Source organism: Xiphophorus maculatus, chromosome 9 (genome assembly GCF_002775205.1).
Source record: "Xiphophorus maculatus strain JP 163 A chromosome 9, X_maculatus-5.0-male, whole genome shotgun sequence".
NCBI classification, from domain to species: domain Eukaryota; kingdom Metazoa; phylum Chordata; class Actinopteri; order Cyprinodontiformes; family Poeciliidae; genus Xiphophorus; species Xiphophorus maculatus.
The window spans coordinates 11,785,594-11,812,846 of NC_036451.1; the positions used below are offsets into that span (position 1 = coordinate 11,785,594).

A 27,253-nucleotide genomic window follows, 5' to 3' on the forward strand; every position below is an offset into this window, starting at 1 on the left:
AATAGCCACTATTTATTCTCTAACATTTAACCCAGTCTTGCATTTTTGTACTTTACATGTTTTACATGCAGAAAAAAAATCTAGGATATCAGTTAAAAATCTGGAGGAGCTTAAATGTAATAAAACGCATTAGCTAAACATAACCTGAAAACATTTTAAACTCAAAGAACACCGAGTGACACCCGTGTTTAACAGTCTTGCCAGTCATTTATTGTGAACATCATTACATACTCAAAGCAAATCAAGAACAACAATTAACATTTTTAATAAAAGTTTTTAACTCTGTAGTGCACTTTAAACCTCTTCACTCCTCCATAACAAAGGCAGGTCCAAAACAAAGCTGATCAGAGGAGCTGGGCGGATACTTTGTTCAAAAGCTTTAAACTGAAAAGTCTCTTTAGTAAAAAGAAGAAAAATCAAGTGCATAAATAATGGATGGATCCATTTTGAAGAGATTAGCTGTTAGTAATGAGACTAATTAGATGTACTATTTATACATTTTGCTGATCTAGTTTATAACAAAAAGAAACATTTGTTAGCTATTTGAAACCTCAAGAATAAATATAACATAAATTTCTGCTAATTTACACTGGTCCACAAATGAAAAATATGAAAATATAATCGTTAACATAAGTGCAAAAAACATTTCTAAAAAGTCTAAAATGCAATTTTTCACCTAATCTCATTTCTTTAGACAACACATGGAGTTACCTGGGAAAAAAAAAAAAGTCACACAACCCCCAAACATGAACGTGACGATAATTTTAAACCTCACCTCTAATGCAGTAAGCCAATTTGCTAAAACTTGAGTAAAAACTGTTTAGCTTAAGAAAGTGATGAATTATGTTATTAGAACATTAGATCAAAACCGCTTCATGCATCATTAGTCAGTAACATTTCAAGCTCAAAGTTCATGTTCTTAAAAAGAACATTAGCAGAATTACATCCAAACACACCGGATCAGGGCAAAGAACCAAACACGCGGCTATCTCAAAAGCTGCAACAATAGAAATCAGCAAGGGCAGCAGGTAGATATGCACACCAGCACTCATTCAAAGTCCACCACACACGCCCGCCCACACACACACACACACACACACGCCCACACCCCGAGCAGCAGGACAACTGATCATTTCCAGTTTTACCGATAACGTTTGCAACAATGACTCCTGTTCCCATTCCTGCAAATTCAGCTTTGCTGAGAGACTCCACCATAGTTTCCATTACATGCTCATTGGTCACAAAAGAAATGTCTAAACCAGCATAAAACACAAAACATAAGGCTCAAAAAATAGAAAAATACATGGTAAATATTTTCTTAATATTCAAAATAAAACAAAACTGAACCTGAAAGGACCATTTATACTATTATTATTCGTCAAATCTTAAAAGTTATGCATTTTTAAACTGCCAGTGTTCTTCTCACAAATAAATTTATCCTACCATGCTAGGTGTCAACAAAATGTCAAACTAATAAAATAAGCATCTTACCAGTATGTGTAAAGAGGGAGATGCCTCACGGCTAAATGAAATACTCTTATTATGTTGACAGATTGGTTGCATTTCACAACAAATGTCACAACAGTGCTGAAAGTTAAAGATGGTCTTTGGCTCGTGTTGCACATAAAACTGCAAAATTACTAACGTCAAGTAACTGTGCAAGGCCGCAGGTTTGATCTCTCATGCAGAGCTGGTCTATTTGTACAGGAATGATTCAGCACTGTTGAGGGAAGCTGGTAAGGAGGAGAAGAGTTACACAAATATAATAAACTAAATATTTTTTTTATCAAAACAATTAAACTCAACAGATTTTTGAGAAGTAAAGGCTGAATTGTTAGCTTGTTAGGTTTAAGAAATTAAATCTGCAATGTGTCAATTTTAAAGAATGCCTTATTAGGTTTTTTTTTCCACATTGTGGAGAAAATTAAATAAAATTTGCATAATCTATATACTTTTCAAGCATTAATAAAAATAAAGTGCATCTCTTGAAGGGGCTTGTAGAAAACATTCATCTCAAAACTCCACTTCCATACGTGGTGATCTGGTCGAAAACAGTTTTCTCTGGTGATCTGAGAGGAATGAGCTGAAGACGGGAAGAAGGTCAGAGACTACAATCATCGTCAATTTGTCCTCCACTTCTTCTTCTTCTTCTTTCCTGAGGTCACCGTATTGCCGGCACTAAGTCCCTCCTCCTTCGTCCTCTTGCTCCTCCATGTTTCTGCGCGCCATCCTCTCCCGACGCTCCGCCAGCCGCCTACACCGGGGGCAGTCTTTACCTGTCCTGAAGCAGCTCTGATGGTAACAGGCGTGGCACTCTGAAAGGGGAGGAGGAACATAGGAACATTAGCAGGCGTAAAGACAATCGCATGTCGGACTGCATGCAAAAGCCAGCCGCAAACAGGTTCAACCAGTTCGCACACCATAAGGTAAGTTGCACAAGAAAAAAAGTAGCCAATCAGAAGCAGAGCTGAGGGAGGACGGGAGTATAAAAAGCACAGAGGTGAAAGGCAGCGAGGCAGATGGGAGGAAGCAGTTCATGCCCTGAGAGCCTCAACATAAAACTGCTTAGACTCGTCCTGACTCGTCCTCAAGCTAATGACTCACTCATTAGCAGTGAAAGCAGTTTCAACCTGTGCAGCACTTAATTTCATTTGCCCCCATACAAGATAATGTGAAAAACAACATGTCTGAGATGATGGATTCATAAGATGAAACTCAAAGTGAATTTAAAACATGTTTATTTCATGTTGAAATGAAGATTAAAAAAAATAAATAAAAAGCCACAACTGTACAAAGCATAAATAATGTCTTCAACATCACAGATGAACTCTAACAGCAAACCAACAACTAGCAAATAAAGAAAATCAAATAGAGAGCAACGCAAGTGATCAAACTAAAATCTTCCACTTGCTCAGGCAGAAAAACATAAGTAGAAACCAACTCTGACAGGCGTCCATTTTGAAATTCAGAACCAAAAGGAGTTTAAAACTGTAAACACGATAGACGGGACGCACACCCTCTGTGACGTCATTTAGCAGCATTATTTTTCTAATGAAGGCAGCCATTCAAAGCTAAAGAGAAGAAAATATGACAGTTATACCTTCTGGAACCAAAACTAAAATGTCCACCACCATCTGGCAAAATATCTACCCACCACCAGCTGTGCAACCAGAACAGCCAAAACCAACACCAGCCCAGTAACATCAGGAACTCAAAACAGTAAACGAGGAAAAGGTAAAGATTCCTACACCACAAGAAGATCATAAGGGTGCGAAACAGCAGTGAGAGATGCCTAAAATGGTTGAGATTATTTCCAAAAGACCATGATGCTCAAGCTACTGCTCCACCCACTGTCCCATAAACACACCAAATTACAGTTTTATACACCTTTAGAGTGGATAAAACAATACATTAAAAAGTTACTAATAAAGAGGCTAGGGATGTCCTGATTCAATCAGTTATCGACTGTCAGTCAATTTAACATATTTGATCTAACATACTGAAATGTACATATTAAGTGTGTCTAAACGTGAGGAAATTATAGGGATTTTGTTGAAAATTAAGCACCATCACATCTATAAAGACAGGACAGAAACTCCTGATACAATCCCATACTGCATAGTGTATGTGTATTTGGATCAAGGGTGTGCAATTAACAGAGCTAAACAGTGCCATGAAGGCACATTAAGAATCGACTGACCATCTGTGGAAAAAAACTAATATTTGAGCCATCGGTTTCATGCAGCTAGCATGCCGATGTGAGTGAAACATGATCTGTGCAGACAGCACACCGTAGCACAGGATTAAGTAATGCTGTTGTTAGTCATATGGTGTGATATGACAGTCACAGCTGCATCACTTCTGTAACGGTGGCACACATGTAGTCCAAGTCTGTTTGGCGCCCTGGGCGAACCACCCAGGACAACTTAGTGTTGTTTCTATTACAATATCCTGCCACCAATATGACGATCTACCCTCAGGTCTCGTCTACACAGAGTTCATTTCCATATCAAAATAGAGAGCAAATATTATGGCTGTTAGTGAAGCATTTGTTAATTGGCTCAAGCTGTTAAGGATAAAAATACAATTTTGCAATATGATTGACACAGAAGCTGTGTCAAGATAAATGATTAGAAGTAAATAACAAAGATATGTTATATTAGTAGATTTTCTTTGTTAACCATGTTTAAGAGCTTATTGAATCTGTCCAGTAGAGATTCTGTCACTGTTAAGAAAAACATAGCAGAGGACCGTCCAGAAGATTACTGGTGAGCGAGTTAAATGCTACACATTCACAGTAATGCAGACAATGCAACATTGTAATAGTGTGGCATTTACTGCCCTGTAATGCTGCTGAGTCATAACACACGTGGAATTGGTTTTAAGAAAACAGCAAACTGGTACTCTGTTTTGGCTTTATCTACTCAAATTCACATTTTAAAAAAATGAAAAATCTTAATCAGGACATCCCTAGTTTTAAACCCATTTTCTACAATTAAACATACAGCAGGACATGGCTTAGAATTGAACAGATTTTGATAAGGATATTGCTCTATCTAGAAAAACCAGTCAAAATCTCTACAGTCAAGTCTCTAAATTGACCATTGAAAAAAAACAGTAAAACAAGAGAGAAAATGAAGAAAAGTATAAAATGTGTAATAAATGGAAAAACAATCTTAGATAAAAATATAACAAGTCTTAAAACTGTTTTGCATACGGCTCGTACTTTTACCTGGTAGTTATAACAAAATAGTCCTCTCTAATTTCAAGAAACAGGCTTTATTAATCTTTCCAGATAAAGAAATATTCCTCAGCATCTACTCTTGACCTCCAACTCCTTCATCTCCATCCTCAGTCTCTTTGTTCTCCTCTGTCGACGCTCCATCCTCCCCTCCACTCACCCTGCTCTTCCTGCCTTTATTTAATCTCCTGGCTTTGCGGGTTTTTCGATTTCTCCATTTCGTCTCGGCTGCATCTGCTGTACATTCTCGCTCTTCCGTTACCACCTCCGTATTTACTACCGCGTCACTTTCGCCGCTCTCTCCTTCCTTCTCCTCCTTGCTTTTGTGTTTGGAAAAAACACTTGCTAGCTGATGTGGTTTCAGTAGCTTGAAGACGGAAAATTTTTCAGTTTTAACTGAATCTGTGTCTTTCTGAGCTTTCTCTTCCTCCTCTGTTTTTACCAGTGATCTTTTTATACACTCTTCATTTCCTTCTTCCTCTTTCGATTCCATTTCTTGTTCATTCTTATCTTCTCTTTTTGAGAAACTCTTTACTCGATTACTCCTGCACCCTTTCCCCTCCTGTCCTGCTTCATCCAAACTCTCAAGGCTGCTGCACTTTTCACTTGTACCTATCTTCTCACTTCCTATAATCCAGGGAACTAAGTAAACCATCTTCCCAGTACTAAAATGCTGAAGCGTTCCCTCTCTCGCGGATGAATCCCTGGAATCCTCCTTCTGTTTATTTCCTCCATCCTGCTGCTCTCTGCTGTTCACCTCCTGATCTACCCCCAGCTCCTCTCCACCCTCCCCTTCTTTCCTGTCTCTGGAAAGCGCTCTCGCCAGCCTACGAGGGGTCAGGATCTTCCAGTCTCTCCAATTTAGTTGAAAGGAAATGCGGGGTCTTGAGGGCTCACCTTCGCAGCGCTGGCACTTGCTGAGCTGGAAGGGGAAGATGATGTCTTTGTCGTTGTTGCAGAACTCGCAGACAAAGCCCTTCGCCTGACACAACTGAGGGAGAGAGAAAGCAAAAATGATTAAAAACAACTGGGAGAAGTACCTGACAATGTGAAGTAAGGCTGAGACGATTAATCGGGTTCATCGTGATGAAGCGATTATTGAAGTAATCGTCAACTAATTTAGCAATCGATTAATCGTTAAGCTGAAGTATGCAGGCTCATAAGAAGTCCTTTATGCTAAAAGAACACACTCAGAGCAGTAATTAAACTGAAACTGTACAAAAATATAAACATTTTGTCATAAAAAAACTACATCTGTAAACATGTTCAACCCAGAACTATTAGAGTAGCATAGTTTTAGCTTCACCTGATATAAATTCTGTAAAAAAAATTTAATTATTAATCAATTAATTCAAATAATATTCAACCCTACACTGTATTCATGTTAAGGCAAGCAGAAAGGGCTGGACACTCAAGGAATGCTGTGTTATTGCATTTTTTTCCATTTTAAAGATGAAAATGAAAAAATAAATTCCTCCTTTAAAGTATTAATTATATTGTCAAAAAGGCTTAAGTGTTTAACTGAAAAATCTGCAGAATGTGCCAATTTATATTTTTATCCAGAAAATCATCAGAATAAGCGCTAACTATAATAATCAATAATTGCAGCACTAATATGAACCAGTTGTCAACCAGTTGTCTTACCACGCAACCAGCTACATGCATGGTACCAAGCTTAAGCAGCTCTTTCAACCGAGGAGCCAGTTCTCCGTTGCGAACAGCAGTGAGATCGTTGAGCGAGAAAAGGTGAAGGTCCTCGGTCAGGTGACCTGGCACGCTGTCCAACTGGTCAAGAACCCTGAGAGGAAAACGCAGAAGCAAACGGGTGATGTTCTCCAGTCCAGGAGCTTTTTCCATCCCAAGCAGGCTTTGGTTAATGTGAACAGAGAGGCTTACCCTCTGGCAAAGCGACAAGTCTTGAAGAGATTTTTCATGTGAAAAAGTTGCACTCTTAAAACCTGAAGAAGAAAAAAAAGTTATTCAAGTATTCAATAGAAATAAAAATAATACACAAATAGAATTAAACAGTTTTAAAATGCTCTGGTCTAGAGCATTGCTGAAATCCAAATCCAACCCTTTTCCATTCAGTAAGTGCTACAAGCTCATGTTATCCACAACACTCTTCAGTATGGACACTACTACTGAAAGAGGAAGACTCAAATTTAGCCATTTCCACCATCACTGAAATCAGAGGAAGCAGAAAAGTGATAAGAAGCCATTTTAAAAAGGTAATTTTTCACAGAGACACATTGACTGCTCCTTTTAAACAAGGGGTAAGACTTCAGCAAATAATAAATTATCTGAACAGGACCAAAAGAGAGTAAAAAAAAGAAAAGAAAAGCAGCAAAAACTTTGAAATATGTCCAAAAAGCCTCGAGCTACTCATAAAAAAATTACCATAAAAAACTTCAGTAAAGTCTGGCTCCTGGGAGTCTAAACATCATTATGCTTTCCTTCAATCGGTTCATCTCTCAAAGAAAAGCCTGAAAGAGTCAAGTGATCTAGTCAGCTGAATAATGAGATTTAACTTTAACTAAATGTTAACAGCTAAGTCTAAAACCTAATGACGAAAAAAATATATATAGAAACAGCTACAAAAACAGATTTTTAACACTTAAATTTTGTCAATTTATTTATTGAATACGTTTTGAGCTTTTCTTTTTATTTTGGGGTCATTTCTTTTTAATTATTAGGCATAAACTTTAGTGCTGAGAAGTATAGGTTGCCTCACTGCAGAATATATTTACTTGAAGGTAAAAACACAACAACATAAACCTTAGATATTGTTGGTGGTTTAAAAAAAAAACGTTCTTTAGGAAGAATCTGTTTTCCATTGAGCTGCGTGAGAAACATTCAAATCCTGTTTCTGGCTATTTCTTTACTCACACTGCAGCTCTGTAAAGCTGTGTGCCACTGAAGCAGCATTTAGAGACTTTTTTAGCATCATTTTAACTGCAGCTGATAAATGCTGAATGTCTCTATTCATTCCAACTCATTACTCAAAATGCAGCAGGTCACAAGTTTGCTATTTCACTCTTTAAGGACTTGATATTCCTCCCTCTGGGATGTTTGTGAGGGGAAGAAATGTCTCCTTTAGCTGAATGCAACCCGTGAATCTTCGTAAACATCAGCATGGAAAATGTCACCGCCTCTGAACTCACCCTGACAGACTCCAGAGACTTGATCTTCTTGTACAAGCCGTTGTTGATGTCACTCGGGTTGAACAGAGGGTCTCCTGAAATCTTGCTCAACAGGTCTCGGGCAAAGTTGCTGACGTAGTACTTGCTGAAGTCCCACTTTCTGAGAACTCGGCCGGGAACGATCGCCTGGGCGTTCTCGTGGCAGCACTGGCAGAAGTAGCGGCCGAGGTACTCGCAGTATCGCAGTCGCTTGATGTAGTCTGAGGCGAGGGCAGCCAGCAGAAACACAACAGGAGTAGAGAAGACGTATTCAAACAAAAAAAAAAAATCTAATTGTCACTTTTTGTATAAATTTGACCAATGAAGACAAAAAAAAAAGGGAGTCTGATCAATCTGACTGACTCAAACAGGTGACAAACTGACAACTATAACTATAATGCAAAATCAAAAAGAGCATTTTTAGAATCAGAGAGTAGTTATTAAAATAATTGAGAAGAGGAATGAAGCTATTAAAAGCAAATAATTTTTCAAAGAAATGTGAAGAAAAAAAAATAGAAAAACTATAAATGAAGTGTCAGACAGTCTATTAAGCAGGACATAGCAGCAGATGTTTGATGTCTTAATGTGTTGGAAATGTCAGAAAGGTAAAACCCAATTTAAAACCATCTTGCACTTTATTTCCAGTTGTGCATTAGCATTACTGTGACTGCAAGTTATACCTGGGTCAATTCTGGTGCCACACCCAGCACAGCGGTAGTTCTGCTTGGCAACAATGATCTTCCTCCTGAAATGAAACAAAACACCAAACAATTTGGCTATTTAGATTGCAGTGATATTATGCAAACTGACATCTACAATCAATTTTCAAATAATTTTTAGAAATATCTTTAAATGTGAACACAAAGAAGACAATATGGCATAACTATTTGCTTGTTAGTGCTTGACTTTATCTCGTGTTAAAAGTTTAAATTTCAACTATTTTAAATAAATCCCCAGTGTTTCCTACAGTCTTATTTGGCAGGTAGCTCTGAGAAAATTAAGCCCCACATGTTGCAACCAAGTCAATACATTTTATGAAAAGCTTTTCAGTAAATAACGATTAAAACAACATATTTAAAAAGGCAGCAAGATGAGGAAGAGCTTATGTTTACGGACTTTGGTGCAGGATGAATGTTGAAGATGATTTGTGGTCTCGGCGGCGCCCACTCAAGGTTGCCTCGAACTCGAATCCTCAACTTGTAGATATCTGCGTGCTCTCCATCATCAGGAGAGATGGGCAGAGAGTCGGGAATAGGCAGCAGCTGGTCGGAGACGAGAGTAAAGCTTAGATATGCTCCACTGCTTTTCAGAACATGTTTGCAAAACACAAAACCTATAAATATTGTACGAGGGACCATCATGTTTTAGTTCAGATTAAAATGAGATGTTGCACCTTCTGTGGAGCATCGTGCTCTGGAACCAGCCAGTCGAGCTCTGAAGCTGCAGGAAGCTGCATGCCCTCGAACTGCCTGAGCAAACCCATCGCCACCGACTCAGCTGAGTTAGACTGGAGGAAGGAGGGAGAGCTAAAGAAAAACAATAAGAACAACATATAAATACCTCTTAAAAAGGAAAAAAATTGCTTTAGCCACACCTGTTATCTGCTAATCAACAGAAGCTCAACAAAACCCCAAGTCTGATTAACGGTGCAAAAAGGTGCAAATTGATATAAAATGGAAGTTCCTGAAAATGTCTCTGGAGGATAGATGAGGGGTTTTCTCTGGTTTCATTGTACCAGTTTACTTTATCTGAGAGATTTAAACTTCCGAAATACAAAAAAAAAAACATTGAAAAGAATAAAAATAATTGGAAAGATCAAAAAGTACCAAAATTCAAGAAAATATTGGAACAAAAAGACATTGAGTTATTGCACACAGATGTAACTTACATGGACTCTGAGCTCAGGAAGGACCTGCCACTGGAGCTTACACTGCGCTTTATATCTGCATCTAAAAACGTAGCGAGAACAGAGCGGTTTAATGAGAGGACAGCAGAGGTTTACAAGTTTTAACTTCCTAAACAAAGTATCCTCACTTTTTTTGCACCACTGGTAGAGATTAGTTAAAAGCAGTAAAATAAATTAATCTTGGATTACAGTACAATATGAAATTGTTTTTACAAACTTAGATACTGCCACAACCAGAGAAGCGCCTAACAATTCCTAATAAATGGAATTGTTAGGAAATGAATCTGAAGCATTTTGGTAAATTTAAATCTAATTTAAAGCTGACCAGAGTGTTGAGAAACTTTTAAATTAGTAAAAACTGTGACTTGTTTCCCTGGGGGAATAAATATAAAGTGAAATAAAATTAGAATTTCTTTATTGTCATTGTGCAAAACCACACAACAAAATATTAATAGTTAGCAACTCCCAAAGGCAGTGTAAATAGATGAATAGTAATCCAATCTTCAAAATGGGAAAGATAAATGAACATCTCATTCAAGTAACAAATGGTGTTTAAATGCTGAATAAAGAACTCAGCTTATTTTGCCACCATTCACAGCAAAGCATATCAAATAAGAATCTTCTAAATTTTATTTTATTTATTTTACACTAGTACAGATCTCTACCAGAGGTGCTACTAATTGTAAAGGGTGTTGTACCATTTAAATCAAAGTATCTCAGGGATTTAAAGACTTCAATGCTACAAACAGCAGGAAAATAATTCTACTGCAAGTTAAAAAGCAAAAGCTGGAAGAAGTTTCTCATTAGCTTTGTTTCCCCCATCAGGAAGTTAAAAGAGAGAGAATTAGCTACAGGAAGAGTACAAATAGCCATTAGAGAGTTAAATTGAAGAATTATACCATTTAAACTTTACAAAATAAGGAATCTACTGAAAAAAAATCATTGAATATTAAATTAAAGCAGGAGTGTGCAGCAGACGCTTGACAGATTTTTCTACATCACCAAGGAAAGGAAATAAGTAGAACAGGTTTGGCAGAGCAGGAGAAGGCCTGCAGGGGTTTTTGCTTCATATCAGTTTCTCTTTATCGCAGGATCAACATTTCGGCTTGTTGTCACGTAGCACAGATTACACTCGGAGCCTTTCACACGTACAATACAGGTAGATGTTCTCAGCAGCAAGAGCTGGTTATCAAGTCAATAAAAAGGCTTTTTAGCTCTGCAGAGGAAAACATCTGCATAATTAGAGAAACAGTTTGATTTGGCTGAGTTAGCGTGAGACGACGGCTCTGTTTGCGCCGATTATTCAGGCAGGTTGGTGATTGAAATTTGACACATGACGATTTTAGTCTGTGGCAAAAAGAGGAGTGCGGTGCAATCATAGCAGAAAAATTAGGAGGCTTTTTTTTTTGAGGAATCTACCATCTAGGTGAGGGATGCTTTAAGTTGCGTGAAGCAGAAAATAACTGCAGGTTATTATTATTATTATTTACTTTTTTTAAAGAAAAAATAAACAGTAAACACTTAATATGTTGCTTCCTATTTTAGATATTGAATCCCTGTACATAAAAGCCACAGTGTTTACTTTTATTGAAAAAAATAAAGAACAAAATGTGCAGGGAATGTACAAGAGGATTATAAATACTCACTACTATAAAACATAAAATAATGAAGTGGATGGATTATGATAATGGAAGAAGCTACAGTTACAGCATGACGCCGCTCGTTTCATTCATCTCCTCCTTTAAAGCCGACAGATACAAGCACACCCGTCTCCTGCACCACCAAAGCCTTGAAGTAGTGGAGTAAGAAGCACACAGGTCAACTCAGGTGAGGAGGCAGCTGGCTCGTCTCCAAACAAGACAGAGTAACGCAGCAACTAATCTCACCATTAACGGCTACTTCTACAGAAAAAACCCCAAATCACTCTCTAATTATGATGTTGGTCGGAATATTGTAGATGTTCAAATATGTCTATTTATTACCAAATTATAACACAATTTTGAGCCTGATGATCAGGCGTTTTACTTCCAGTAACTATTCTTTTAGAATAAACAAGACATGGCCATTGTAAATTGAATTAAAAGAATAGGCATATTTATTTGTCCCGTACTTTTCCTAGAACCTTCTAATTGTTGTGCACAACAACAAACTATATCACAAGTCCAGCAGAAAAGAAATACCATCACATAACAATATCCTAATAGAAATGTGCTCTAAGATGAATTTATAGTAACTTTCAAAATAACTCATACCACTTAAACTTTTGCACTTTTTCTCATGTATTTAATTCAAAATAAAACCTGGTGCAGTTGAAGAAAAATTATACTTTTTTTTTTTAAACAAAAATCTGAAGAGAGTGGTGTGCAAAAAATGTTAAAGAAGGTTCTCTGATCAGGATTATAATCTTGCACTGTAGAGCACCCTGAACATGATTCCCTAAGCAAAGATGGTGGTGGCAGCATCATGCTTTGGGGACGCTTTTCAAAGCAGGAACAGTGAAGCTGAACTGAGCTGACAGTGAGATAGATGAGGCCATGCAACAAGAAAATGTCTCAGACTCAGCAAAAAACTCGCTACTGGAGTAAAGTTTCAGCTTCTAAGTCAGACAACTAGCCTAAAGACAAGAGCTACACTGTAATGGCACATGGCAAAGTGTAATCATCCAATTATGAACCTGTGGAAAGACTTGAAAGCGGGTCTGCGCAAATTTTATTCAAATCTGAAATTAGACGTGACAACATTTAGAGACAAGCTGAGGTTGCCGTACAAACTATTGTACACCGATTGGCGTACGCCATTTATGTTATAATCTAGCCCTCACTGTTCAGTATATCGTCCTTAAGTTTACATTTTTTTAAATCTTTGCGTTAAACTACATGTCTCAATGTTCTGTCACTTTGCTGCTGTTATACGTGAATTTCTGAACTGTGGGACATTAAAGGTCATTTCTATTCTACTCTATTGATTCTAAAAATGTGTCAAACTCCCAGGTTTCTTTAACAAAAACTATGCCACTTTCATTTCAGTTCACAATTACGGTCCATTGCCTGTTAAAATTTCAAGTACTTTCTAAGTAGATATAAATTTGTGGTTTGAACATGTCCAGCGGTATGAATACTTTTCAAAGTCAATATAAATTACAAACTCTTCAAAAAGTCCAGTGAAGTTTAAAGCTGGTAATTTTTTCCAGTTTGGATCAGAGCCACCCGCTTTCTCTCTGTATATAGCCGTACAAAGCTGCGTCGGCCGCGAGTCAGCCAGCAGATACCTGAGAAGAGGGAGGCGAGTGACAAGGAGAGGCCGCTCTGAGACACCGCCAGCAGGGACTGACCCTCACAGCCATCTGAGAGACAAAAACTAACACTCAGCACTGTCACTGCCCACAGGAGCACACCCACTCAGACATTTCACCCCTGGACACAGAGGTGTGTTAGTGTTCCAGCCAAACATAGTCTGCACTGAGAAGGGAGCTGTGAACGCCAAAGGTTAATAAATCAACAGTACAGAAAAATGTAATGAAACACACACAGGTTTAAGGAGCCCACATCCAAGAGAATCATTAATTATCGACATAATGCATGTTTAGATGTAGATGTTCTGTTAATCATCTCATGTTTTCAGATGACAGGAGATTTTATGAAGCTTTTACACCCCAAGGTCCTATACAAGCCCCTAATGGGCTCATCACGTGTCACCAGTAGGAATATTTTACATCCACAATCAGCAGACTGGCTGCTGTACTCTGACCTACGGGTTATAGGAGATGATAAAAGCTGATTGGTGAGCAGCCAATGATGTTATGAGATGATGAATCATGAAGAAAATGGAGGGAAAAAGAAATCATTTCACAAAAAGAGCTTTGGGAAGGACATAAATTAAAGAAAATATTTTCTATTTGGATTAAAGTAATAAATTTAGATCTTTGAAAGCAGCCAGAAGTGAAGTCGATCCCCTGCATTATTAAATTACACCTCACTATACTGATGAAATTGATCAACTTTTTCTTTTGTAAAAAATAAACCATCAATTAAATTTGTAGTTCTTTTGTTCTTATCCCTCGTTCCCTCTCTGTACCTTGCAGTTCACATTCCTCAACCTCCTCGGCCGAGCCGGAGTCAGACAGGCCCTGGTAGGAGTCCTGAGAGCTCCTCCTGGAGCCTCCGCTGTCAGTGGAGTGGAAATCTGAGCACAAGGAAATAGTTTCAACATGTTATGCAAAAATATCACAAATATGACTTTTTCTGAACATGTGCGGATGATTACTGGTAAAAAGATTGTTAGGTTTTCTCTCATGTTTTGTCCCACATCAGAAAGTTAAAGCTCCCCCTTACCAACAGTCATTTACAGAATTTAAGTTTTATGTAAAATGCTAATCAGTTGAATATTTTAAGAGAGAACTGGGTGTTGAGTTGTAACTTGGCGTACGGTGCTGGGAGGTTGTGTAGGGTGGCAGACGGCTGCGGCGGATCTGCTGCCTCCTCAGACGGATCTTTTGTTTGAGCTGCTGAATCTCGGAGTCGCTGTCTCCCTCCTCCTCACCCTCTTCCTCCTGGCGCAGCATGTTGTATTTCATCAGCTCAATGGCGGCGATGAGGGACTCTGAGATGCTGAAATGAGCATTTTCCTGCAAAGCATGGATATTACCCAACATGTTATCTCCCAAATTAAACTCTTCACATTCCTTTGTAATCCTGATAAACCGTGACCCGAGGTGAATCAGGACTCTACCTTTTCTAGGTCAGCACAGCTGCCAAAGTCCTGCTCTGACAGATAGCTGATGAGGCTCTGCCCCTTCGATGGCTTCCTGAACATCCCATCCGGCACACTGCTGTACTGGGGCCCATCTGATGTCAACACAGTATGTACAACTTTAAGTCAATATGCAAAGCATACAAACAAGGGAAAAGATTTTATGTTTAATTAAGCTTTATCTTATTATATCTATGAATTTGCTCAAAGCCATTCATAAACATGTGGGGTTTTTTCCTGCAGAATAAAAAGGATGAATTTTCCAAAACTTTTCACTGTAAGATTTTACTTCCGAGATAAATTAAAGTCATTTATTTTAAGAGTTTTTCCAAAACCTGCCAAAAAGGTTGTTTTTCTTAATCAACAACAAACATGTTGGGGTAATGCTATGGGCAACATTTAGGTCATCCAAACAGCAGTAGCTCAAAATAAACATTTATTTTGAATTTATGGAAGTAAAAACTTGCGTCAGCAAGTCATTTTATAGTCACATAAACAATAAATGTTTTTTTCTGCTGGGAATCTCATGTTTTCTTGTCAGCTTAAAAAAGAAATTAAAATCTTTTTCTTCCAAGAAAGATTTCCTGAAAAATTCCTTTTATGGTTTATTGGGTCACTGCAGTGCAAACTTGGAGCTCTTGATCTGAACTAAAAGAAAAATTCAGTAAAAAAAAAGAAAAAAAAAGTACTTAGTCATACTCGATACATTAATTATCGGGTATGTGTTTAATTATGTGTTGTGTAGTAAAATAAAAACAAACTTCTGCTTCTTTCAAAAGCAACAAAATACCATTAAAACCTGAACATGAAGAAAAGACTAATCTTTTCTGACGGGATATGAGACTCACAGGACTCCATGTAAAGGGAGCTGGGTGTGCTGGTATTGCTGCGCTGAGGAGAGAAGGGACTGTAGTCCTTCATGCTGGAGTCTTCACTTGCTGATTCTGAAAAACAAAAACATTTTTATAAACTATAAAAATACCTTATTTACTGGAATTTGAGCTGCATTCTACATCCTTAATGGAAACGTGTATGAAAAAGTGATGGAAGAAAATGAAATGCTTAACTTCTTTTTGATCTTTGTTTATATAAATCATGATTCATGTGTATTGCCTGCATGGAGAAACATGTAAAATAATTTAAAATAAGCACTGAACATCAATTTTCCTCAAATAAATACCTTTCTAGTCTTTCCATTGACATGATATTCACATCACATGTCTGTAATAAAGAAATTTGTTCCTAAAAAAAACACCACGCAAGAAGTCCAGTCTACAGGTGGGAGCATCATAGTGTGAGCTGTCTTTCAAAAAAGGACAGTTCAGTCCTTTCTTGATAACGAGTGTGGGTTTCCAGGATAGATAGGAATCCCAAGCACACGGTCAAGGAAGCTCTTAATAAACAGAACGAGTCAATCATCTATTTTGACTCCAACTGAAAATCTATGGAAAGAACTGAAGACAGTCCGTGTGGAAGAATGGGCCAAAATCACTCCTCAGCAAAGCATGTGACTCAGTTTCCCCATAGAGGCCTGGAAGTTATTTTTAACTAAGCCAGTTTTGTTTCACTACATATTTATCAAAAGCCTGTGTTAAAATCTGTTATTCCACCCATGAATTAATGTGAGGATGAATTTGCCTCGATTGAATTGTAGGTGAGGATATCTTGAGCTGTTGCCAACATCTGGTGGGAATTTCCAGTCACTGACTCCATTAGAAATATCTAAACTGAGAAAAATGTGTTCAATACTTGTTGTAACTGAAGTAGATACTATTATACTTGGACTATGGAGTAAAGTGTTTTAAGCTAAATAAAAGGTTGGACTTAATCATAAAAACTACTGAATTCTTGATTGTAAAAGTTCTTTGCCTCACCTTGTTGAACATAAAAAAAAGTAAAATTAAAAATTTCATAGTCCTGCAATATTTCCAATGAAATGCTGGGACAGGAAATAGAAACCAAATATGTGCATGAAGAAAAGAAAAGTCACACTAATTTGAAACAATTTATCAAAATTAAAAAATAAAATAAAATACAGCTCCTGAGGAACAAATTGTACGCTGAACACAAGACTGGAAATGAGAAGGGTAAAGTTCATAAACATGCAGTAAAACAAAAATTAAGGGAGGGTGAAATGGGGTCAAAATGATGGGAGTACAGGTAAACTGCACTGCCAACCTGCTACTGGATCCTCTATTATTATGGTGATTTTTCTGTGGCCCCCTCCTTCGCATAAAGAGTGAAAAGAGAGTAGAGAGATAAAAGGATAAAGACAGTTTAACTGGAGCTGAAAGGGAAAACAAGTCTGAGCAAAACAGAGGAAGTTAAGTCAATTTTCTAAGGCTTTCAGGCAGGAAGTCACAAAGTCAGGGTTCCTACATATTTTACATGTTATCAATCATGGACAAACAGAAAGACAGACAGACCAGCACAGCAAAAGAATGGATGGAGAGCAATATGGATAGACAGATAGATGGATATAAAAAAAACTTAGGGACCAAAGTCTGAATATGAAAACATTTTTCCAAACTTTTTCATCCAAATCTGAAAAACACTCCAATCGAATTCCAGACTTTCCCAGATTGTGTAGGAACCCCGCAGAGGACAGTCAGAGCATCTCTGATAAGGAATCCGCCTCATTTTTACTGCAAGCTAACTATTCAAGTAAAACAGCTCAACATTAGATTATGTCATCAGTAAAACCATTACATTATTTAATATATTTGAGCATTTAGTCGTCTGGCACATTCAGTCCTCGTCACTCACCATTCCTGAGTTTTTGACTGATCCCCGTGTCTGAAAACGAGCGGGTGTGTCCTTTGGCCCCCCTGCCGGGATCCCTCTGGCCCTCTGAGAAAGACGAGCACCTCGGCGGGGTCGAGGTCTGGGAACTCTGCTGTGTGCCAGGTTCCTTTGTCTGGTCCTGCTCACTGCTGTGGATGGAGCTTCGAGAATCACGATGACTGCGTTGCCCCAGGTTACCGATAGCCAGATACTCCGGTCCATCGTCGGAGTCACCGTCGCAGGAGTCCCCGGCCTCGGGCTGAACGGAGGAGGATGGGGACTCTGATAGGGAGATGTGAGGGACGGAAATTGATCCAGGAGACGGCGTCCCACCGCGCTCACCGTCCCCCGGTCTGGATACGATCACCCACGGAGTTTCCACGCTGCTGGCTGAAGAGGTAGTGTCTGCATCACAGCATCAACAAAATTATTACCACAGAAAATTGCAGAGAAACAGAAAAACATGTTTACTTTGGTTATTATATTGTGCATAAAGGTGAACTCTGCTGCGGTTGTTACTGATGCCAAATTTCAGGAAGGGGAAGAAAAGCTGTACAACACCACATGAAAAGAAAAAGGAGTGAAGAAAATTACATTAAAAATAAGAAACAAACATATTAAGTACTAAATAATAAAGAAATGTTAGAGTTAAAAACAAAATACGATACTAAACTGAATGTAAACTTTGACTTTTATGGGTAAGTTGCAGTGAATCTCTCGAGTCCCAATTTAAACATGACATTAAACAACATTAGTTTTTGCACAGCTCAGGTTTCTAGGCAACTTGTTCCAGTGTTGAGCTGCCTCACCTCATCTAGCTCTATAGCTCTGGCTCTGGGACACTGAGTGAGGAGATCTGATGATCTGAGCGCTCTACACGGTCAATGCCTGAGAATCGACTCCAAAACGTATGTAGGCCTGAGATAATTCAGTGCCTTGAAAATTTCTGTTTTAAAATCTCTCATTTCACAAACAGTAAGACTTCACTTCCCTGGTGTTTGTTGGGATTCTGGCTGCAGCATTGTGTACTAGCAGCATCTGCCTGATTACTTAGAAATACAAGAATAATCTAAATTTAAAAAATTTGGACTATTCTAAATTTTAGAAAACTCTAGCTTTTCTGTCTTGATGTATAAAAGAAACTCAACCTGATAGTAACTTGATGAAGAGTATAAAAAATTTCATTTCCTGCTTGAGAAAACATCGAAACAGTTTCTGTTCAGTTGTGTTCAGATATTGGGTGGCTGCGTCTACACATTCCTCAAATACTGATCTCATCCGCAAACAATTAGCCTTCTGTATGTTTAGTTCAGTCAGTCAATTCACAAACAAACTGTTGTGAATTCACAGCAACATAGCCAATATGTTTACGAACATTTGCTGAAAATTTGTGTGAAAAGACGACCATCTACTATTAGTCTAGCGTAACATCATTGACGAGTCAAAAAAAGTGGCATCAGAGAAGGAGAAATAAGGATGAATCAATAACCTTTGTTCTTTTGTCAATCATTGGGAAAGACAATGAACTCACCCTCCAGAAACCAACAATAGATTTTTCGCCTATTTAATATTTACCCTAATAACTACAAAGAAAAAACATAAATGAACAGGACAACTTTGTAATAAACCCTTTTGGTACATCTTGAAAACATGACTTCGATATATTCAGGGACACATAAAACCTACACTTGGTATTGATGCTTTCCTCACTCATGTTGTTGCCCTTAACGGATCTAGCTGCTGTACTGTTTGCTGGCCTGTGGTTGGCTCCGACCGCTTCTCGCAGGGAGCAGTTTGAGGTGGTTAGTCTGCGGTTCAGAGAGTCTCCTCCAGGGGCCGTGTCGGCATTCCTCCAGGTCCCCCCGGCCCCTGGCAGCACACACAGGCTCTGGCTCTTCAGCAGACTCAGGCACGAAGAGCCTTTCAGCGGGGAAAGCTGAAGGAGGGAAATTAACACTTGAGGTGATTCCTTTTTATACTCCCTACAAATTACACTCAACCTTTGTTGACTAATGGAGGATAGTGAACTAATTTCTTCCAAACAGAGTCAGTTTGAAGCACATGTGAAAGCTTGAGTAACCCACCCCAACAGTGTCTACTTGGGCCAGCAGTTTGGGATTATTCTGCTCCACAGCCTCCAGACACTGAAACATGGCCGTCACATGAGGCTCACTCAGCAGGAAGGCGTCGTCTGAAGGGCACGGACACAAAAAAAACAAAAACAAAAAACCATGTAAACAGGAACCACTGGAGAACATAGAAGGAGTAAACAGTGTTTGATTTTCACTCCCAACCAGTGCGCTCACCGTTGTAATATTTCCGTGTGTTTCCCAAATGCCTGAGCAGAGGTTTGAGCTGAGCTGACAGCTTATGAACCTGCAAGCTGTGCAGCAACCAGCGCTCGGCCTTGTGGCTCTCACCGGCTCTGTGCACCCCGCTGCTCAGAACCGGCTCCAGGTGACTGAACTGAAAAATGAAAACAAAAAAATATATATCCACAGCAAAATTATTTATTTTGAAGCTCTACAAAACATTAGAAATCAACCAGAACACTTTGGTAGGTGCACAGCCGCACTTAACTTGAACTAACAAGAACAGAAAGCAAGAGATCACATGACTGTTATGTCAAAGTTAAGCTCTGCTGATCAGCAACATCAGCAAAAATTAGGATAATTACATTTCAGCTAATAATAGTCCATCTGTTGCTTAAAAATCCCACAAAAACAAAGAACTGTTTCCACAGCTGGGGATTCATTTCATTCTCCACATGACATAACAATGAAACATGCCTATCACATTACATAAGAAGATTTAGGATGCCTGACATATTTTTATAATTAATGATTTTTGCCCCTCCAAATGCACTTTTCTTCTAAAGCGGATTTTCATCCGTTTTCCTACGTGAATTAATTCACACTACAGAGAACACATTGGCATGATTGCAATTTATTATCCTTTTTATCCTTAGCGAACTAGATGCTATAGTAGCCCTCATCTAATTGATGAATCCCTGTGCATTCCTGTATTACGAAATAAATCGTTTTCCTGTCTTAAATTACCAAATGAGGAGGTATATCATCGCAGCAAACAGTCCTAATTTGCAGTAAAGATATGTTCAAAACCTAGAAAACTACTTTGTTGTTTAAACAAATACAGAAAAATTACCATCCTTTTCTTGGCTAGAAAGGGTAATAGTTTAAGCCATTATCCTTACACATTATCATCCTTGTTGCTTAACTTTCTCAAGAAACTTCCAAACTCATCAAGCAAGAAACTGACACAAAGTTTCTAGGTCTAGTAGTATGCACATTAGAAATGCAGAACTGAAAGAAATCACCCTCTCTTTTTCTAAGTTTACATTTACAGTAAATTTCCCCCAAAGATTTGAACCTGCTGCTATGATTTCCCTTTTGTTCCCCTCTCTGAGAAGCTCATACCTGTTCAACGTGCATGGCAAGGTTGGGGCTGATGTAGCGAACACACCAAACAAAGGGCCAGTAGTCTCGCTGCTTGTAGTACATCTGCAATAGTAAAACAGTTTTTAAAACCCTAAGAAACGTTAGTTTTCATAAATAACAAAAAGCAATTATAAAGAACACTGCTGTAATAAAGTGTGGGATGTTACCTGTTAACAACAATGCTGATTAAGTCTAAGGTAAAATGGCCAGTATCAGTATCACTTTATTATTATTATTATTATTATTATTAGGGCCTCCTTAAATTCTAGTGAGGTTCTTTGGTGAATTACTAAGAGAAATGTTTTGTAAAATGGCTAAAAAAAGAAAAAAATACTTTCCCCATGTTGTATTTTCAATCATATCACTTGTCAACGTAATAACGTTTCAGTTGGCTAGCCAAGTTGACGGTTAGGTCAAAGTTGACCAAAAAGCTGCAACTTCTGCTCAAGTGTGAGAACGCAAATTGATGAAAAATGAAGTTCATCTTTAAGAAAAAGAAAACTGAAATAAAGCTGCATCCCCTGACCTGCTCGTTCTTCAGTCTGTGACCGAGGATGTTGTTCATGTCCTTGTGCAGCCTCTGCAGGCCACCGTACCGCGACCAGACGTTGGGGTTGTTGGTGGACACGAGGCCCTCCACCGTGGTCTTCAGGCTGGACAGCAGCTTCCATTGCTCCCTCCTGGAAGCACAAAAGGGAACCGGGATGGAGAGGGGGGGGAGGGGAAGACGCAGGGTGAGGAGGTTAAGGAAGGAAGTATAGAAGTGCTGGTGACAGCAATGTGGTTCAACAGATCAAAACACATTCCACACAAAAAAAGTATGTCTCAGCAACTTAATGAATACAGCTCAGAGTCATGCTGGTTTAAATCCAGTACTTTCTTTATACCCTCTAATGATACATGGCTGAAAGAGGAGAACAAATCTGTAGATGGTATCTGGAGGGGACAGTCTAACTTTGTGCTTTTGTTAGGTTATGAAAAAGACAGAAAGATATGTCACACAATGTAAATCTAAAATAGACTGGATTTAACATTTAATGGATGTTAAATTTAGACACATTCTATCAGACTAGAACTGATAACTCTGATAGAGCAGAGGGTCACATTTATGAGAATAAATCTTATCGGTGTGAAATAGCTTGTTGTGGTCAGCCACTAATCAAATCACATCATGTAACTGGCTTAAAGTTAGATAACATTCGTCACATACTGCAGAGCCTTCTGAAGTTAGGCAGCAACAGAGGACTGAGTGTGTCTAAAGGCTTGTATAGGAGCAGAGAAATCTGTTTTTTGCTGGAGGTGGAAAGAAGAGGAACAAAAAACTAAGGAAAATCACTCCTGGAAAGTCCTCCTGCAGCAGTAAATGAAAGTCACACAAAAAATAGCCCAGATGATGTGTCAAGAACAAGCTGTAGGAACTCCCAAACCATTCTCCCAAACTGCAGAAATACTCAGATAATTCTGCAGTCATCAGGTGTTTCAGAAATGGACGAGAAGTTAAGTACAGAGAGCAGGTGGATCAGTTAATGTTATGGAAACAATCATCTTATCTTGAATTTGAACAAAATAGAGGAGAAGATTGTACATTTCAGAAGAAACAGGGTCAGGTCAAACACTATTTCCATATTGGGAGAATAAATGGAGGTGGGGGGGAAGTAGAAATACCTGGCGGTTCAACTGGAGAACAGTGTCTACACAACAGTGTAGCAATTTACAAGAAAAGACAGAGCAGACTGTACTTTTTTAAAGAAGTTTAGGTCCTTCAGTGCTTCCAGCAGGATGCTGTAGCTCTACAAGTCTGTTTTGAAGAGTAAAATCTCTTCTGCCATCATATGTTGGGGAGCAACATCAGAACCAGAGACTTAAAAAGGTTTAACAACCTGATAATGACGGATGGTTCTGTTCTGGGGACGACTATTGAACCATACAGCAGTTTCAATCACAGGTTTCTTTAGATTTGCTGTAATACAGACAGCAACAGAAGTCTAACGCCATTTACAATCCCTCTTTAAATAAATTGTATAAATTAAAACATTTAATTTGCTTCTGGAGTTAATAAAGTACTTTTTAATTGAACTGAGCTATGTTCTTGCAGCTCTGGGAGAGAACAAATGTCACTGTTTTTGTGCAGGTTATAAATACCACAAGTGTTAATCTCTTGTGTTAAAAATCCAACTCAAAGAGGCGGTTGATATTTTCAATAAATTACAGCGGATTGTGTATTAAAGCGTGCAAGTAGAAATTTGTCAAACATTGATAAGAGATTTCACATTTAAAACATCTTCTAATATGTGAACTGACAGAGAAAACCCAATCTGCTTAAGAATACAACTTAATTAGTTGGGGGGGGGGGGGGGGGTTGACATTACCATTCACTGGAATCATATTTGTCAAACTTTGGGGAAAAATGTGTGAGTAGTAACATAACTGTCCGAATTCGTATGTCTAAAGGCAACAATATCACGGAGAGCCTGCAAAACCCTATTTGACAGTTAGCATTAGCTGCTAGCACAACTTGTCCAGGATTAGCATTTATCTATGAGCGCTCAGTTAATAATTGGCAATAATAAAGCTAATGGATAACTAGAACTCATTTCAAATAGATAACGTAGCAAAACTGCCAAAGTAGTCAAACAGTGTCTGATAACAGCTTCACTTTTAATGTCCTGATAGAAATGTCCACTAAGCCTTAGCATCACAGCTAAAACGCACGCTAAATGCGCTTCTTTAATAACAACAACAACAACAAAAACATTTCTTGCCACCTTTATCTAAACAGTCAACAAAAAAAATAATGTCGATGCGTGTTTTAGTTGTGCTGTGCTGTTTATCTGGCGAAACCCATACGCTAACCCAACCCCGGCTATCCGGAGGTAATGCGCCCAGCCCAAGCTGTCACTTGCCTGCGCTCCTCCGCCTCTCCCTCCGCCGTAACCTCCATCATGTCCTCCAGGCGGAGCCGGCTGCCCACCAAAGCTGCCAGCTTCCCGCTCACTCCAGTGATATTACGCTCAAAAAAGTGTTAACGCTACTGCAAAGGTTGCTGGAGGGAGTCAGCTAAACTCCGAGTCTCCCGCCGCCATGTCTGTGGTACCTGCTATACCCGAGCCAACAATCAAAACACAACAGGCCGCATATCAGCTCTCATCGGCGGATGCTCCATCAGCGAGTGGGCGGTGCAAACCGCCGCCGCCCTGCCTACTTTTCCACTGAAGAAGGAAAACTTGTAAAATTAGATAGTGGCGGTTTTGTTTCGTGTAGTCTTTTTAGGTGGATGTAAATCAATATCTTTAATTGATTTCAGCAAGTTTTCAGTTTATCCAGTAAGAGGTTTTAAAGTAATCAGTTACCGGTTAGCTTTCTAGACCTTTCTATGCAACTTCCAAACGAACCTTTGGCATGTACTGCCCCCTGGTGTTTGAAAATAGCAATGTAATTAGTCCATCAAAATAACACTTATGACGGGGTATAACTTAGCTATTAGCATACGTATTTTTATGCTTCTTACAAAACAATTTAATTTATCAAGGTTGAAAAAGCTGACTTAAAAACACTCCATGATGCAACAGAGCTGTTTTGCACTATGTATACATTTTGTTTTAGTTTGTCTTTTGAATGTCAAATTGTGAAAACGAAAAATATTGCAACATTTCTTTACACTACATCCAAAAACTCAGATTTTTTTCACTTGTTCTCATTCACATAGAAAAAAGTCCTAACAACTGCGAACCACGTATACCTTTCTTCGTGTTCTTAAAAGAATATTATAGATTCACTAATTCTGTTCTGGTTAAAACATTCCCAGAAACTGCAATCTAATTATTTATGAGAAGACAGAAAAGTCAACATGTTTCCTTTTTGTTTGTTTGTTTGTTTGTTTTTTAATTCACATCAGAGAGGTTACTGCTATGTTATGTCCACGTGATGGCGCCATTGTGCTGAACTGGACCAAACTGTTTGGCTTAAGAAAAAGTGTATTTCTATCATTAGATGGCAGTAGTGTGTAAGGACCAAACGCTTTATATTTATTATACCGCTACAATAGAAAAAAGACGCCATACTCTTGGGTTTTTAGGGCATTGATACATATTAAAAACCACCTGTTCTTTACCACACTCTACAATTATTTTAACCTAACCTCAAAAACCACGCAACAGGCTCCACGCTCTCATTATTTTAAACTAAATCAAAATAGAAAAGCTGTGTGGACAAACAAGACATCCCTGTTGGTCCTATAGTATCTGAGGGGAAAGTTAAATTAAAATACTAAAAGCAGTTTGCAGCTCTAAAAACATACAGGTGTGTTAGAGCAATGTCAAAAATAAACAATGATCAGCAATGATCTTACAGTACATCTTGTGATAAGAGTAAATGGCAGCAATTGCACAAACATCTCATGCCAACTGTGGAGTAGTAATGATTGCTGTCAGAAGATCTTGGCCAAAGTTTGAACTTAAACCAGGTCATGAAAGCAGTTAACCTATATTGTAAAGAAGAGCTGCAATAAAATCCTCCATAACAAAGTGAGACACTGGTGAAGAATAACAGAAATGTATAACGTCCCATCATTTCCATGATGTTGAATCACATGCTGCTTTTCTGGGGGTGTTTTTTCTAGTAAATAATTAGAGGACAGCTTTCACGTTGTCCTTTTGACAATGTGAAAGCTGGATGAAATGTTTGAGCTCCAGCAGACATTTTTAAATCATCACAGTATGATGAATCTGCACATTTTAGTTTAAATCATAGACTTGTTTTTGTTTTTGCTGTTCCTCATTGTCAAACTCACAGCTAAAGGGTTTTTGTATCCCTTCAGCTGTGAAGGGATACAGAAACCTATGTTTTCTCCTACATATTATGTTGTTTTTAAGTTATTTAAGTGCCCAAAGGTCTGTATTATTATTATTATTATTATTATTATTGTTTTCACTGTGTTTTTATACACTTGAAGTCAGAATTAATATAAGAACATAAAGAATAATTACACAACTGAAAGTGGATGTAATTTCTTTTACAGGATGTTTATTAGGCAAGACTGCATATGACCGAATGAGTGACTGTGCTTGCATAAAAAACAAATGAACTCATGTATTTACAACACAGAACAATGTCAGCAGCACATATGACGAATTCGTGGATTGACTAAGCCTTCCATTGTCTTCTGACATTACATGAAACCAGAGACTCCATACTGCTTTACAATCACTCTTTGCAATCTCTCAGAAACTGTGTTAAAATTCTTATGTAACAAATCATTTTTTTCTGGGCTGAAAACCAATGCCATAAATCTTTTATATATTTTGCTCCAGATCAATTGATAATACACAAAAGACAGATTTGCATTGTCTGCCAGCGGTGTTTAATGTGTCACATATGAAAAATGAGCTTCAGGAGCCAGAACATGTGGAGACAAAGAGACAATAAAGCTGTAGGGCAGTGAAACATTCATTCATTCATAGTATTAAATATACTGAAGCACTTTGCTCATAGTGACGTTAAAAACACCCTCCCCTAATCTTGCACAATGCTAATGGGGCCTAAGTGACTCATCACTATGAAGTGCCGCTGCATGAACACACTTGATCTGTGGAAAGTATGTGAAAAGGAAGGTCTGCCACTGTGACGCAAAGCCTGGCTGATCCAGTTTATGACAGCGTGCTGTTAAGAGCCTGATAGCGCTGCTCTTGGAGTTTGCTCTTTCACAGTTGTGTTTGTGGCGGAAGGTTGACACAACCAGGTCTACGTAACCCCAAATGAGGCAAAGCATGCTGTTTAATCAAGTTACAGAACGGATCAATTTTCAGCGCATTGTACAGTTCAGTTTTCCTTCTTCCTGTTGCTCCATGCAGAATGCTGCCTCAGGATTTAACGGCGAACAAGTGCTTGTTTGAAATGGAGCTTTGGATTTCACTTTTATGCCAAGATGGGATCTATAATTTAGGAGTGTGTCAGAAAAACTGAGCTGGATTTATTTCAAATAAATGTCATCTGCAGAATAAAATGTTCTGGTTTTATGAGGCTCCCTTCCACCATGTTATGTAACAAAAACTAAATTAATCAGTCAAACTCAGAAAATGTGAACAAGGAAAGAACTCAGTGAAAATAAAAGTCTACTGGGCCATTCCAAAGCAAAACAGCAACAAACTCAATAAAATAAGCAAAACATCATCCATAGAAACTAGAAGGCCATCCATAGGTCAGTAGAAACACTGGCGCAAAAATAGCCTCGAGGCTCATTCCTCCTTTTATTGGATCTAAATGCAAGATGATGAGATTAAGTGTAACTTTGTAAAAGAGAGAGAGAGGAAACTGGATTCACATGACATGACGGCACCTGTAAACACAGGAGCCTGGATTCCAGGGAAGCTGATCTTTTCAATATTCAAGAGCAAATAGATTCATGATTTTTACATTTTAAAATTACAGCTATTCAACA

At 38.4% G+C, this 27,253-nt stretch overlaps 1 protein-coding gene across 3 annotated transcripts; it reads right to left on the bottom strand.

Annotated features, from left to right (window-relative positions):
• Positions 1–187: 187 nt before the first annotated feature.
• Positions 188–24,018, bottom strand: rubcn (RUN and cysteine rich domain containing beclin 1 interacting protein). Of its 3 annotated transcripts, XM_023339562.1 has the most exons (22): positions 23,721–24,018; positions 21,344–21,497; positions 20,797–20,880; positions 19,666–19,825; positions 19,444–19,550; positions 19,046–19,295; positions 17,342–17,764; positions 16,754–16,801; positions 15,424–15,519; positions 14,555–14,670; positions 14,252–14,450; positions 13,901–14,008; positions 13,095–13,169; positions 9,809–9,869; positions 9,314–9,446; positions 9,037–9,182; positions 8,601–8,665; positions 7,903–8,141; positions 6,638–6,699; positions 6,386–6,539; positions 5,639–5,732; positions 188–2,315 (listed from the first exon to the last, which is right to left on the bottom strand). In XM_023339562.1, the coding sequence occupies exons 1-22, from the start codon at positions 23,759–23,761 to the stop codon at positions 2,179–2,181; spliced, it is 2,952 nt and encodes a 983-aa protein (XP_023195330.1). In that variant the 5' UTR covers positions 23,762–24,018; the 3' UTR covers positions 188–2,178. The 3 variants fall into 3 exon arrangements, with proteins under 3 accessions (XP_023195330.1, XP_005800384.2, XP_023195331.1); XM_005800327.2 differs by lacking the exon at positions 13,095–13,169 and having other exon boundaries at positions 23,721–24,017; XM_023339563.1 differs by lacking the exon at positions 16,754–16,801 and having other exon boundaries at positions 23,721–24,014.
• Between the last annotated feature and the right edge of the window lie 3,235 nt (positions 24,019–27,253).

What these genes read in the sequence shown, in the direction of transcription:
- rubcn (XM_023339562.1), bottom strand. Translation starts at nt 23,761, where the DNA reads ATGATGGAGGTTACGGCGGAGGGAGAGGCGGAGGAGCGCAG. An exon ending in CTACACAACCTCCCAGCACC is followed by an intron (nt 14,009 to 14,251) that starts GTACGCCAAGTT and finishes CCTTGTGCTCAG; the next exon opens with ATTTCCACTCCACTGACAGC. An exon ending in AACATTCATCCTGCACCAAA is followed by an intron (nt 8,666 to 9,036) that starts GTCCGTAAACAT and finishes GTTTCATTTCAG; the next exon opens with GAGGAAGATCATTGTTGCCA.